This window comes from Gopherus evgoodei, chromosome 7 (assembly GCF_007399415.2).
Source record: "Gopherus evgoodei ecotype Sinaloan lineage chromosome 7, rGopEvg1_v1.p, whole genome shotgun sequence".
Taxonomy (NCBI): Eukaryota; Metazoa; Chordata; order Testudines; family Testudinidae; genus Gopherus; species Gopherus evgoodei.
In genome coordinates, this window is record NC_044328.1 from 75,692,799 (window position 1) to 75,705,685 (window position 12,887).

Consider the following 12,887-nt stretch of genomic DNA (forward strand, 5'->3'; position numbering starts at 1 on the left):
ATATCAGGGCTAAATGATTGTTTAAATTCACTCATGAAAAGTGCATCTTCCTCTTAATGGTTCTTTTGTTTCTATTTGTAGGCTCTCAATGTCATTTGGAAGACTGATTCCGCCATATCTGGATTAAATTCCTTGTCCTGCAGATGACTAGCATCTTCTCTAAATAAGAAAGTGGGAGAATATTCTGCTCTGACAAAGGCATCCTGGACAGTAACGCCACCACAAAGAAATGCAGCTACATTTCCATGCCCTCTTGCCCAGGTTTAGCACTGCTGCAAAGCCCCCAAATCCAAATTAGACAATCTCCTCTTCCAAAGTGCAAACATGATTTTATGATACTATAAATATGCATATATAAATATATTTTGTATTTTTTCAAGATCTTTGTTAGAAACTGGCTAATTTAACACTTTAAGGAGTATGTGCTGAGAATGATGTGCTGTAGCCTATTCATATAAAATTGTGTGTAACTTTTAAAAATATTAAAATTAACTTCACCCTTACATCATATTTCATCCATATTTCCCCAAGACACATGCACACAGGTTCCTCTGCTTCTTGTATTTTGTTATTTCATTTTGGGGATGTGCTTTTGTATTTTTTGTTTTGTTTCAAAAGGTTCTGCATATAGTGGGAGGTGAGGCAACAGTGGTCTTGGCAGCACACCACAAAACCAAGAGAGTAATTACATGACGCAAGCCTTTGATTATTTTTTTCTCTGTAAAACTTTCTGGCACGGCTGGGCATTCCAGTTGCAAAAGAAGGAACAGGAGAAGAAACTTCTAAAGATCTGCACGGGGAGTTAGAAGAACTTTTTTCTGTTTAAGTTTTACTACCTAAAATAAAAGCACTTCCCAGCGCAATTCCGGAATCTCTCCTTTTTCATCTCTCTCAGAACTGAAGTTAACTTTTCACCACTTCCATTAGAAGCAAGGCTTTATTTTGGTTTTGATAGGCCTGCTTTTTTACTAGTTGGGTTGCTCTGTGTTCTGTGGGAGGATTATAAAAGTATTAACAAGTCTTACATTTTGCTTGTCCTGGACCTGCTGGACTTGAGCAATTACATTGTCTTCAAGAGAGTTCTATTGAGGTGACACTCTATTCAGAGGAAGGATTTTACAGCAAAGCAGTTGTACTTGAAAGACCATGGATTCCTTCGTTTTACTTGCTTCTGTTCTACTGCCTGTAAAGCATCATCATCCCTACATCATCAGCAGATGAATGATAGCATCCTGCACTGGATTTAAAATAAATATATAGAGAGAGAGCTAACTCATGAGTTCCATGTGTCCACATCGAAGGAGAAATTTTGTTTAAACTGTATTTTAAGAGGATTGGATTATACTCCTTAATTTTCACTTTGGGTAAAGGATCTTGTCCAGTGAAAGACTTTCAGTCAAACAAGATACAAAAGCCTTCTTCATATTATAGAGCTAAATGTGAAAGATGTCTTTGAAAAGGACATATTTTTCTGTGGGACGGGGTGGCGTGCAGGGGATGTTTACTCCACGTAATACAACTTCCATAGCACCCAGTAAGGGCCTCAGCAATGAACCGGGACAGAATAGCTGCTTCTTGAATAGTGCTTTGCAGGTAAGGATGCTGCATACAGTTTGTCTGTCTTTGTATTTCACCTTTTTCTCTTTGCTTTGTATTCTTACTGTTGCTAACTTGTTCTTCTAGGCTCTATCTACACAACAAATACAACCAAATTAGGGGACTTTTGCAACACCATTGTCTCCTGACACCAGATAGAATACGGTTCCACTTTGTACTGTAGATTAACTGTGTTCCATCACTGGGCTAAAGCCCTAGACTTTCCAAGTAGATTAAAGGTACACAGTCAACTTAAAAATTACACTTCTGTCTGATTTTTTTAATTTCAAATGAATAAAACGGAAGGATTAGAGAAACCTGCTTTTTCATTTTTTATGTTCACTTTTATGTGGTGCACTAGTCAATTATTCCTTTTGTTTATATAGGTTTTCACACAGCAACAGGAGAAGAAAAATATTTTTAAGAAATAGGAAACTGATTTTGAAACCACAAAAATTGGCAGGGCTTCTGGCAGGTCTAGTTCCTGAAACTAACTAACTTTTTTTTTAAGTGACTAGATTCAATTGATAGCATCCATTTAAAATCTCTTTTGTGTAGTCTGTGTATTCTTTGACTCTTGAATTAGAGATCACAGGCTGGTGACTTGATGAGAGAAGTACTGACTTTTCGTCTGTGGGAGTTCAGTTTAAGTGAAATAATTTAGGTTCATAGTTCATGTCCAGCTATCATTCTTTAGCTCATGTGAGACAAAGTAATGTTCTTCCCTGGAACTGCTTTCAGTTCCCTAGAGGAGATATTCCTTCCAGGTCAAGGCTAAGTCAGAAGTTAAATTCTTAGTAGATTTATATATACAGTATTTGCATTGTGACCACTTATACACGATGAATGTCAGTCTTCAGGACTTTAGATCTTCTCTTTGGAAAGTGTTCCTTAAGGCCCTGTCTGTACATCAGCTACAATTGATTCAGGGGACACAGTTTCAGCACAGTTAAATTGTAGTATGGGTAGAACCTAAATGCCGATACACTTAGCATATCAAGGGTTGAAAATTTCACTGGCCTGAGATCCAGGCTTTGCCATATTAAATTCTGATCCCATGCCAAAGAAGTTGTGTGATAAGACACTAGGCTTGAACTCAGGAGATCTAGGTTCAGTTTCTGGTTCTGCCACAGATTTCCTATGTGACCTTGGCCAAATTACTTAATTTCTCTGAGCCTCAGTTTCCCTATCTGTTAAAGGGAGATATTTCCTTCCTAGAATCGTAGACGATTAGGGTTGGAAGAGACCTCAGGAGGTCATCTATTCCAACCCCCTGCTCAAAGAAGGACCAACACCTTTTCCTCATACCTTTTGTCTGTTCTTTTTAAATTACATTCTCTTTGGGGGCAGAGACTATCTCTTACTATATCTTTTGTGGCTATCACAATGGGGCCCTAAGTCATCTGGCAACTCTAGATATCACTGTAGTACAAATAAATAATATAGGTGGAAGGCCTAGTGAATAGTTTACAGGCCTAATATCCTTTGAAATACCAGGGCTCAAAACAAATGGAATCTAGCACTGGAAAGATGAGATTACAGTCTCATATATTTCCATTTTTTTTGGATCATGAGATTTTGTACATTAAATTCATAGAGCACTAATTACTGTCTTCCTCCCCAGACTTCAATTCTCACCCAATTTTAGTGCTTGCTTGGTATCTAATGAACTGCTTGATGCCGTACACCAGTCTGAAAACTTGGGATCCTACCCTTCAAATAGCATACTCTGTTAATCTTTAGACCCCAATGGCTCAAAAGAGATAGGATGCTAAAAATATTAAAGTGGGATATAAAAAGCAAGAGGGTAATCAGAATGACCAGATTTTAAAGCTGTATCTCATATTTCATTAAAATAGCTTTTTCAATATTTTTATTGTGGAATGTTAAATTTGTAAAATATAATCTTAAATCTGGGACTGTTTGAATTATTGCAGCTGTTTATGATATAGTTAGTTCCTGTTTTTACATTCAAGAGGAGCAACAATTACTTCATGCAGTTAAATTTAAAAAAAATACTGGATTCTTTCCTAAACACAATATTTTCTTCCTTTTGTTCAGTGTGTCATAGCTCTTTGTAGTTTTGTATGTCACAAGGAGCTGCAAATATTTACCCAGTCTCACAGGAAAGGCTACAACTCAAGTATAAATATTAACGTTTACATTTTGAACTTTTGGGAAGTTTCACAAATTTAATAACAAATATAATAAAGGCAAGCTAGGCCCATGGGCTACAATATATAATAAAAACATAAGAAATTCAGAGTGGGTTTGGTTTAAATCGCTAGTCAGGAAGACTCGATTTAATCATGGTTTTCTACATAAAAAATACATATTCTTCACAACACAGAGAAAGCTGTAGGTTTCATTTTTAGTGGGTACACACTATATATTTTTAAACAGTGATTTATTTTGAAAACTTTTCAGATTAGTTTTACAGCTAGATCAGAAAATGAATGATTGTTTGGTTATTTCATTTACCAAAGGTAATTGAAGCAGACATTTATGAAGTCATTGGGAGGTGAACTATCTCCAGTTCCACAGGTTAATCATTTATATTTGGAGGATTTTCTTGCCATGCTGCGTTAGGAGTAGAACATCACCAGACAGACATTTACAATGTTTTATTTAACTAAAACACCAACATTATATATTCTGGATTTTTTTCTTCAACAGCAAACGTATAGTATTTTAACAAAACAAGCATATGTCCCTCACTTCACATTTATCTCCAGACTTCTTCTCCTTGTCCAAATCTACTTCATCCCCAACAATCTTCTATTCACTGAATTTTTTGAAACTTTGCACTTTTAGAGAGAGGTAAGGGATTGACTCTGTGTACACAAATTTGCAGAGGGACAATAGAGTTGAGGTCTGTTATTTCTCATCTCTATATACTGTTTGTTTATTTGAAAACATTTTGCTGTTAACAAGCATGTTACCTCTGGAGACAAAAATCCACTGTCTGAGAACTGTGAAACTAAGCATCTTTGATTATGATGGTATCTTCTAAACTGAGTACAGAGTCCCATTGGGTAGACAGAAAGGTTAACCTAAATAATCTATACAGAAGCCTGTGGAACCTCATAAAATTGGGTCCCTAATCCATGAACTATTGGAACTCATTTACAAAACTTTTCTTAGATATTACATGAATATATTGTCTCATACTTTAGAATTAAAATTTATAATCCCTATTACATTATAGCTCAAAGATATTTCATCATGGATCTTAATTAAAACTATCTTTAGATAGGGCTTTTTCCCTCAAAAAGTGTTTTATCAAAAAAATCATGTTTTTTTTTTAAATCATTGATTTTTGTACACAGTGAAAAAATACTTTTACACTTGTAAACTTGTGCTCTAAGGTCCATTACTTAACAAATTGCCAGAACTGGAAACACTTTGGGAGACCAATACAAATGCTTTCAGGATCAGTAAACTTTTCCAGCACGTTATCCTCGGCCAGCAATCAAAAAGAAAATGTGCACTGCCTGTGCATATGCTGTGGAAGTATTTAGTCAGTTAAATGCACAATGCAATTTGGGGCAAGCTTCTTTTGGCACACCGCCTTAAAGATAATGCCTCCTGATGTTTAGATATTGGATATGTACTAAGGCCCAATTAGTTGAAATTAAGCTAGTTATCAATAATCATATTTATTTATAATGTTTGTTATATAATGTCTTTAGTCAGAGGATTGAAAACATTCAGAAAGGTCAATATTTATCACAGTTTTTCAGAGGTGGACACTGAGACACAGAAATCAAGTGATTTGCCCAAGGTAACTGCTTCAGTGTCAGAGCTGGGAAGAAAACCCTGTTCTAACTTTCATCTAACTTTGACTATAATTTAACCTATATGCTAGCAACAACCAACTGTAAACACTTCTGATGCTAACACACAATAGTCAATACCATGATTTCTGTGGTGAGGAAAATACCCATCCACCTTGATCAGGGCTAGAAAATTTCCAGTAGTAAGTGTGTGTAAATATGGGGGAGGAATAGCTCAGTGGTTTGAGTGTTGGCCTGTTAAACCCAGGGTTGTCAGTTCAATCCTTGAGGGGGGCCATTTAGTTGGGGATTGGCCCTGCTTTGAGCAGGGGGTTGGATTAGATGACCTTCTACAGTCCCTTCCAACCCTAATAATCTATGATTGTTGCTAGTTTGATTTCAGCTGCAGTGGAGATAGAACAGTACAGTTTTGGCCAGTAAGAGACAGTTTGTCTGTGCAGCAGCCACTCCTAGAGTAATGGGTCTTTAATTCTTCCAGCCAGAGTGCTGAGGTTAAGAGATGAAGTACAGAACAAAGGGTAAGTAATTTATAGGTCACCACAACCAGAACAATAGGATTGACAAACTATTAAATAGTTTTTCCTGTGAAGAGTATACATTCGTCAGAGTGCCTGCAACATTTGCAGCCAGGTTCTGTAGTTGGTCAGCAGACTCATGAGGGGAAAAACAGGAGGAAGAAGTCTCTGGGAATTGGAAGAAAGGCCAGCCCATCGTTTTGGTTACAATGATTAGTTTTTCTTACATTACATTCTTAGATTAGCCTAAGAAAATCTTTGTCTGCACTCCCACTTCTGTGGATAAAACTTTTATTGGTCAGGGGTGTGGAAAACCCCCCTGACAGACATAAATTTCACCAACAGACTTGGTGGGGTGGACAGCGCTATGTCAGCAGGAGACACTCCCACCAACATAGCCACTGCTACTCATTGGTGGTGGTTTAATTATGCTGATGGGAGAAGTCTTGATATAGAGCGGCTACATGGGAGACCTTACAGCAGTGCAGCTGTAGCGGTATAGCTGTGCCACTGTAAGGTCTATAATGTAGACATAACCTTAATCTTCTCTTATCTACTGCCATTATATTACTCACCTTCCAGCATGGAAAGTCAGCTGCATCTGCTGAAATTGGGAATACTTCCATAAATACGCTGGCAGAAAAGGAGTATGCAAGCAATACAATGTAGTATTAGCACTTCTCTCCCTAGAACTATCAACTCAAAACACCTAAGTCTCCACCTGCCCATCTTGTGGCTGAGCAATTCCACAGCAAAAGGCTTGAAGATTTAAAAACGTGTTATGGGATCTGAATCCACCCCAGGAGAATTACAGCCTTAGTTAAATGTGTGAGAGAGATGCTGAGGGATATTCTGTTTGACCGCATGGGTAGTAAACTAGTATCTATAATTGGAAACACTTAGGGCAAGAAAAATGAAAGGCATGTCTTGTTAATGAATAGTTACAATGGCATGAATGCTTTTTGAAAATATTTGAATTGCATAATTTTAGTTAAAAACTTGTGCAAGATTTTCCTATTCAGATTAATAAAATAACCTCTGCTTCCATTTGCTTTACAGGTTCTTTGGCACCTGGATATCTTCCGTCGCAGCTTCCGACAGATCACAAGACACAAGTGCATGGGAGATTCTTGCATCTTTTGTGCTCTTAAGGTAAGAGATGGGAGCAAAAAAAGAAACAGTTTGGAGAAACTGGAATTGTTTACCAGAGACTGTATTTGTGGGTTGCATTTAGTTAACCATTGACACAGGGACTGGTGAGAAGGAAAGTAAATCTACTTAGATGCAGGCTGCAGAGAGTCCTAAGATATAATGCCATACCTTCAGAATATTCAGCCAATGGGATGTGAGAGTGTCATGTTTCTGTCTTGAGTTTCCTCCATTAAATGTGTAATTACTCTCTATCCCAGAGGTGGGCAAACTACAGTGGCCTGTGGGACCCTCCTACCAGGCACCTGAGCTCCTGGCCTGGGAGGCTGTCCCTGGCCCCACCCCTGCTGTTTCCCCTGCCCCGCAGCCTCAGCTCACTCCGCCACTGGCGCAGTGCTCTGGGCGGCAAGGCTGCGAGTTTCTGGGGCAGAGCTGCTGCGGAGCCCGGCCTGTCGTGATGCTCTGTGCTGCGCAATGGCGTGGTTGACTCCAGCCGGGCAGCACGGCTGTAGTGCTGCCAGCCACCGGTGCTCCAGGCAGCATGGTAAGGGGGCAGGGAGCAAGGGGGGTTGGATAGAGGGTAGGGGAATTCAGGAGGGTAGTCGGGGGCGGGGGTGTGGATAGGGGACGGAACAGTCAGGGATGGGGAACAGGGGGGTTGAATGGGAGCAGGGGTCTGCGGGGGACAGTCAGGAATGAGAGGAGGAGTTGGATGGGGTGGCGGGGGCCAGTTAGGGGCAGGGGTTCCAGAGGCAGTCAGGGGACAGGGAGAAGAGGTGGTTGGATGGGGCAGGTGTTCCCGGGGGGCAGTTAGGAAGAAGGGGGATTGGATGGGGGGGGCGGAGGGCAGTCAGGGGACAGGGAGTGGAGGGGATTGGGGCAAGGGGGCCATAAGGGAACAGGGTGGGTTGGATGGGGCAGGAGTCCCAGGGGAGGGTGAATAGGGGGTGGGGGCTGGGTCACGACCCTCTCCCCTAACCGGTCCTCTATACAATTTCCGAAACCCAATGAGGCCTTCAGGCCAAAAAGTTTTCCTGCACCTGTTTATAGATTCATAGATGCTAGGGTCAGAAGGGACCAATATGATCATCTAGTCCGACCCCCTGCACAAAGCAGGCCATAGAACCCTACCCATACACTTCTATAACAAACCCCTAACCTATGCCTGAGTTATTGAAGTCTTCAAATTGTGGTTTGAAGTCCTCAAGCTGCAGAGAATCCACCAGCAAGTGACCCATGCCCCACGCTGCAGGGGAAGGCAAAAAACCTCCAGGGCCTCTGCCAATCTGCCCTGGAGGAAAATTCCTTTCCGACCCCAAATATGGCGATCAGCTAAACCCTGAGCATGTGGGCAAGACTCACCAGCCAGCACTCAGAAAAGAATTCTCTGCAGTAACTCAGATCCCATCCCATCCCATCCAACATCCCATCACCAACCACTGGGCATACTTATCTGGCGATAATCAAAGATCAATTGCCAAAATTAGGCTCTCCCATCATACCATCCCTTCCATAAACTTATCAAGCTTAATCTTAAAGCCAGATATGTCTTTTGCCTCCACTACTCCCCTTGGAAGGCTGTTCTATCTTTCTGGTAATGGAGTTCTACATGAAGCTAACAGAAGCCTCCATCTTATTTGAATAGTTTAATTTCTTAAACTCAGTTGTGTTTTCTATTTTGACTTTTTGATTTATTATAATTATTTTCAGCATAGTCAGTGCCCACCTCAGTATCTGCCTTTCCATAAGAGTTGCTTTAGAAACTGGTTTCAAAGTCAGGAGTTAGTAATAGAGAGAAAAGGTGAATATGCAGCATCAATGAGTGTATCTCCTGAGTTGGTCAGCTATGATAGCAGAGAGTGGAAATGTTTCTAACAAGAAAAGATAGATAGATAGTTTTGGGGAAAAAGAGTCTCTTGCCTATGAAGTCTTTAGGCTAAAAGTCTTTTTCAGATTAAAACTGTTGGGGGAAGTTTTTGAGATGATACTGGACTGTGGAAAAGCTGACTCAAGAGGCTTCTCTCACCAGCCTTACAAGTATTAAGAGTATACTGTACACCTTTATGGATACTGTTCTCAGACACCATTATTAAACCTATTTCACAGGAGGAGAAATAAGTAGTTAAATATCGTAGACATGGGCATGGGAGTAAGGAATTCTGGATTCAAATGTTGGTTCTGACACTAATTGGTTTTGTGACCTTAAGTAAATTACTTAGGCCTACATTTGCAAATGTCTCTTAATTTTGGAAGCCTCCAGTTTTGGGTGCCCAATTTGAGACACTTGATTTGCTGAGAACCCACAACTCCAGTTCAAGTTAATAGAAGCAACAGATGTTCAGGACCTCTACAAATCAGGAAAATTAGTCAGCATACTTGAAAATGTATACTGCAGCATCCCTGAGTAGCAGTTTCCCCATCTGTAAAATTTGGCAGTGATATTTTACCTAAGTGTCCGATTGGTTGAAAGGCCTAAATAAATAATTGTATTGTGGTAGCACCTGAAGGTCCCAGGACCGCCCGAGGGGGGGGCAAGTGGGGCATTTGCCCCAGGCTCCGCAGGGACCCCCAAGAGAACAGCTGAGGCTCCCGCCTCAGCCCGACCCCGCCTCCGCCCCTGCCCCTCTCCCAGAGCCTCAGCACATCCAGGAGCGTCCCTGAACAGCAACGTAGCGTGGCTGTGGTGGGGCCTGAGCTCCTCCCCGCTCAGAGCTGCATGGTAAGGGGGCAGGACTGCGAGCTCCAGCAGGGCCTGAGTTCCCTCCCCTGGGCATGGAGCTTGCAGCCCCACCCCTTTACCACGTGGCTGTGAGCAAGGAGGAGCTCAGGAGCCCCCACTGGAGCCATGCTCGCCACTGTTCAGGGACGCTCCTGGATGCAACGTGCTGAGGCTCCGGGTGAGGGGGGAGCCGGGGGTAAGAGGCCGGGCCTGATGGGGGAGTGGATAGGGGCAGGGAGTCCCGGGACAGTCAGGGGACAGGGAGGGGGGCAGAGGTTGAGGGGGGTGGTCAGGGGACAGGGAACAGGGGGGTTGGATCTGGGCATTCTGAGGGTCTGTCAGGACTCAGCGGGGGAATGGATAGGAGTCGGGCAGTCAGGGGACAGAAAGCAGAGGTGGGGTCCCGGGGTGGTGGTTGGGGGGGGTCTCTGGGGTACGGTGAGGGGACAAGGAGCAGGATAGTCGGGGATTCTGAGGGGGGCGGGCAGTTGGGGGCCAGGAAATGGGTGGGAGTCGGATAGGGGGCAGGGCCAGGCTGTTTGGGAGGCACAACCTTCCCTACCCTAAAGCTCATTCAGCAGTTTGAGGCTTGCAGAGGAGCCAAGCTGTTAGCTTTCGATTAGCGCTACCATCCCTTTCACTTCTCAAATGCCAAATTATAGTCTATATATAATTTCAGTGCCATAGAGAGATTCATGTCAGGGGAGGGTAGCTTCATTTAAAATTAGCCACTGGGGGAGGGATCACATGAGAAGAGCAATATCCTACAGCACCTAGCTCCTTCCCAACCCTACCAAGGGAGACCCCCCTCTCCTGCATTCCTGAGGCTTCAGATGGGTTATTCAGTGGTTCTCAAACTTTTGTCCTGGTGACCCCTTTCACATAGCAAACTTCTGAGTGCAACACCCTCCCACCCCCATAAATTGAAAACACTTTTTTATATATTTAACACTGTTATAAATGCTGGAGGCAAAGCGGGGTTTGAGGTGGAGGCTGACAGCTCGCGACCCCCAGTAATAACCTCATGACCCCCTGAGTGTCCCAACCCCCAGTTTGAGAACTCCTGAGGTAATTTAATTTTAGCACCCTGTGTCCATTCACATGCATGTGCTATTTTGAGCATTTCAGTTTTTGCAACATAGACTCATCCCAGATTCTGGAATAAACTCAAATGCTCAGTTCGTGGAGTATGTATATAAGCTATACCAGGGGTAGGCAACCTATGGCGTGTATGCCAAAGACGGCACACAAACTAATTTTCAGTGGCATTCACACTGCCCGGGTCCTGGCCAGCAATCCGGAGGGATTTGCATTTTAATTTAATTTTAAATGAAGCTTCTTAAACATTTAAAAAATTGTATTTACTTTACATACATCAATAGTTTAGTTATATATTATAGACTTACAGAAAGAGACCTTCTAAAAACGTTAAAATGTATTACCAGCATGCGAAACCTTAAATTAGAGTGAATAAATGAAGACTCAGAACACCACTTCTGAAAGGTTGCCAACCCCTGAGCTATACTAAAGACAAACCCACAGTAACCATCTCCAGTTTGTGAGGGACCCCATGAAGCCAGTCTTTAGGAAACAGATAAATTCATGGAGGTTTAGTCCATTAATGGCTATTAGCCAGGATGGGTAAGGAATGGTGTTCCTAGCCTCTGTCAGAGGATGGAGATGGATGACAGGAGAGAGATCACTTGATCATTACCTTTTAGGTTCACTCCTTCTGGATCACTTAGCATTGGCCATTGTCAGTAGACAGGATACTGGGCTGGATGGACCTTTGGTTTAACCCAGGATGGCTGTTCTTATTGTCTAACCTAAATGAACCCAAAGTTATGGAGACAGATATGAGTCAAGGAAGCCAGCAGAGTATCAGAAACCTGGAAAAATCACTGACTGGATGGGCTCTGGCGTTTGGTCACAAGCTGAGGTGGTTCAAAAGTTTTGGATTTTTTTTAAGCGGAATTTTTTTATAGTTTCTTTAAACAGTCAAAACACAGCAAGCAGCAAATATTTGACCACACACTTCTGAAACCCCAAACCATATTCAGGTTTTGGCAGACTAATTTCAGCTTTTCAATTAAAAAAAACACAACAAATTTTGAAGGAAAGCAGATATTGTCCGTGATTTTTTTTCCTGCTTTTTAGAAACCCCTAGTTTTTGATCCAAAAAAAGTTTTGATGGAAAATATTTGTCCAACCCTTTTAATGAGCTTTCGTGCCTTTTAGCACTAGCTGATGCTGAGAACCAATGATACCTTGTAAAGAAGTTTTCTCAAAACTGGGTTTGTGCTGAGATGTGGAAGGTTTATTTTTCCCAGGGCTGCCTGGGGGGGCAAGTGGGGCAATTTGCTCCAGGCCCTCACGAGAATATAGTATTGCAATTTTTTTTAGGGAAGGGGCCCCCGAAATTTCTTTGCCCCAGGTCCCCTGAATCCTCTGGGCGGCCCGGGAAGGTCCTAATCCTGTTTTGCTAAGCACTTTACATACACATTATAAAAAGATGGTCCCTGCTCCAAAGAACTTGCATCCTAAGTATGAGCCAACAGTTTGGTACAATAAAGTGGCGGGGGGAGCACAAGGTAACAGTGAGATTATAATAAGTGAAAAAGCAGTAATCACAATATGCTAGCTGTGTAACCATTTTTGAATGACTTGTAGGCATCATGGCAGAGACAAGTTTAAAGGATGAATTCAAAAGAGGGTAGTTTAGTGGCATGCTGGATTTTTATAGCATGGATCTCCCATGCATAGGGACAGCAAAGGAGAGAGCACAAAGATGTCAAATTTTCCATGTGTACATGGACCATGAAAATTTGATATGGAACAGAGGTGAGGGTCGATGGCTAGATACCAGTGGTTTTCAACCTTTTTTGCAGAACCCTACAAAATTTCAAATGGCTGTGCGGACTCCTTTGGAAATATTGAACGTAGTCTGCAGACTCCCTGTGGTCTACAGGCCACAGTTTGAAAACCACTGCTCTGTGAGAGGAGATATGTAGAACTCTGCTAAGCCCTGAGGGATGACACATAGTTTGTGATTATGGTGGAAAAGAGGGAGTCGTTGGAGGGCCAAAAAGGAGGAGGAGATGTGTTGAAACA

At 42.1% G+C, this 12,887-nt stretch overlaps 1 protein-coding gene across 1 annotated transcript in view; it reads left to right on the plus strand.

The window, feature by feature from the left end:
- Positions 1 to 12,887, plus strand: part of USP54 (ubiquitin specific peptidase 54) — a 233,412-nt gene that overhangs the window by 77,759 nt on the left and 142,766 nt on the right. Inside the window, 2 exon segments of the mRNA XM_030568176.1 lie at positions 82 to 1,593; positions 6,968 to 7,060. Coding sequence (XP_030424036.1) covers positions 1,447 to 1,593; positions 6,968 to 7,060 — 240 coding nt within the window. The 5' untranslated portion in view covers positions 82 to 1,446.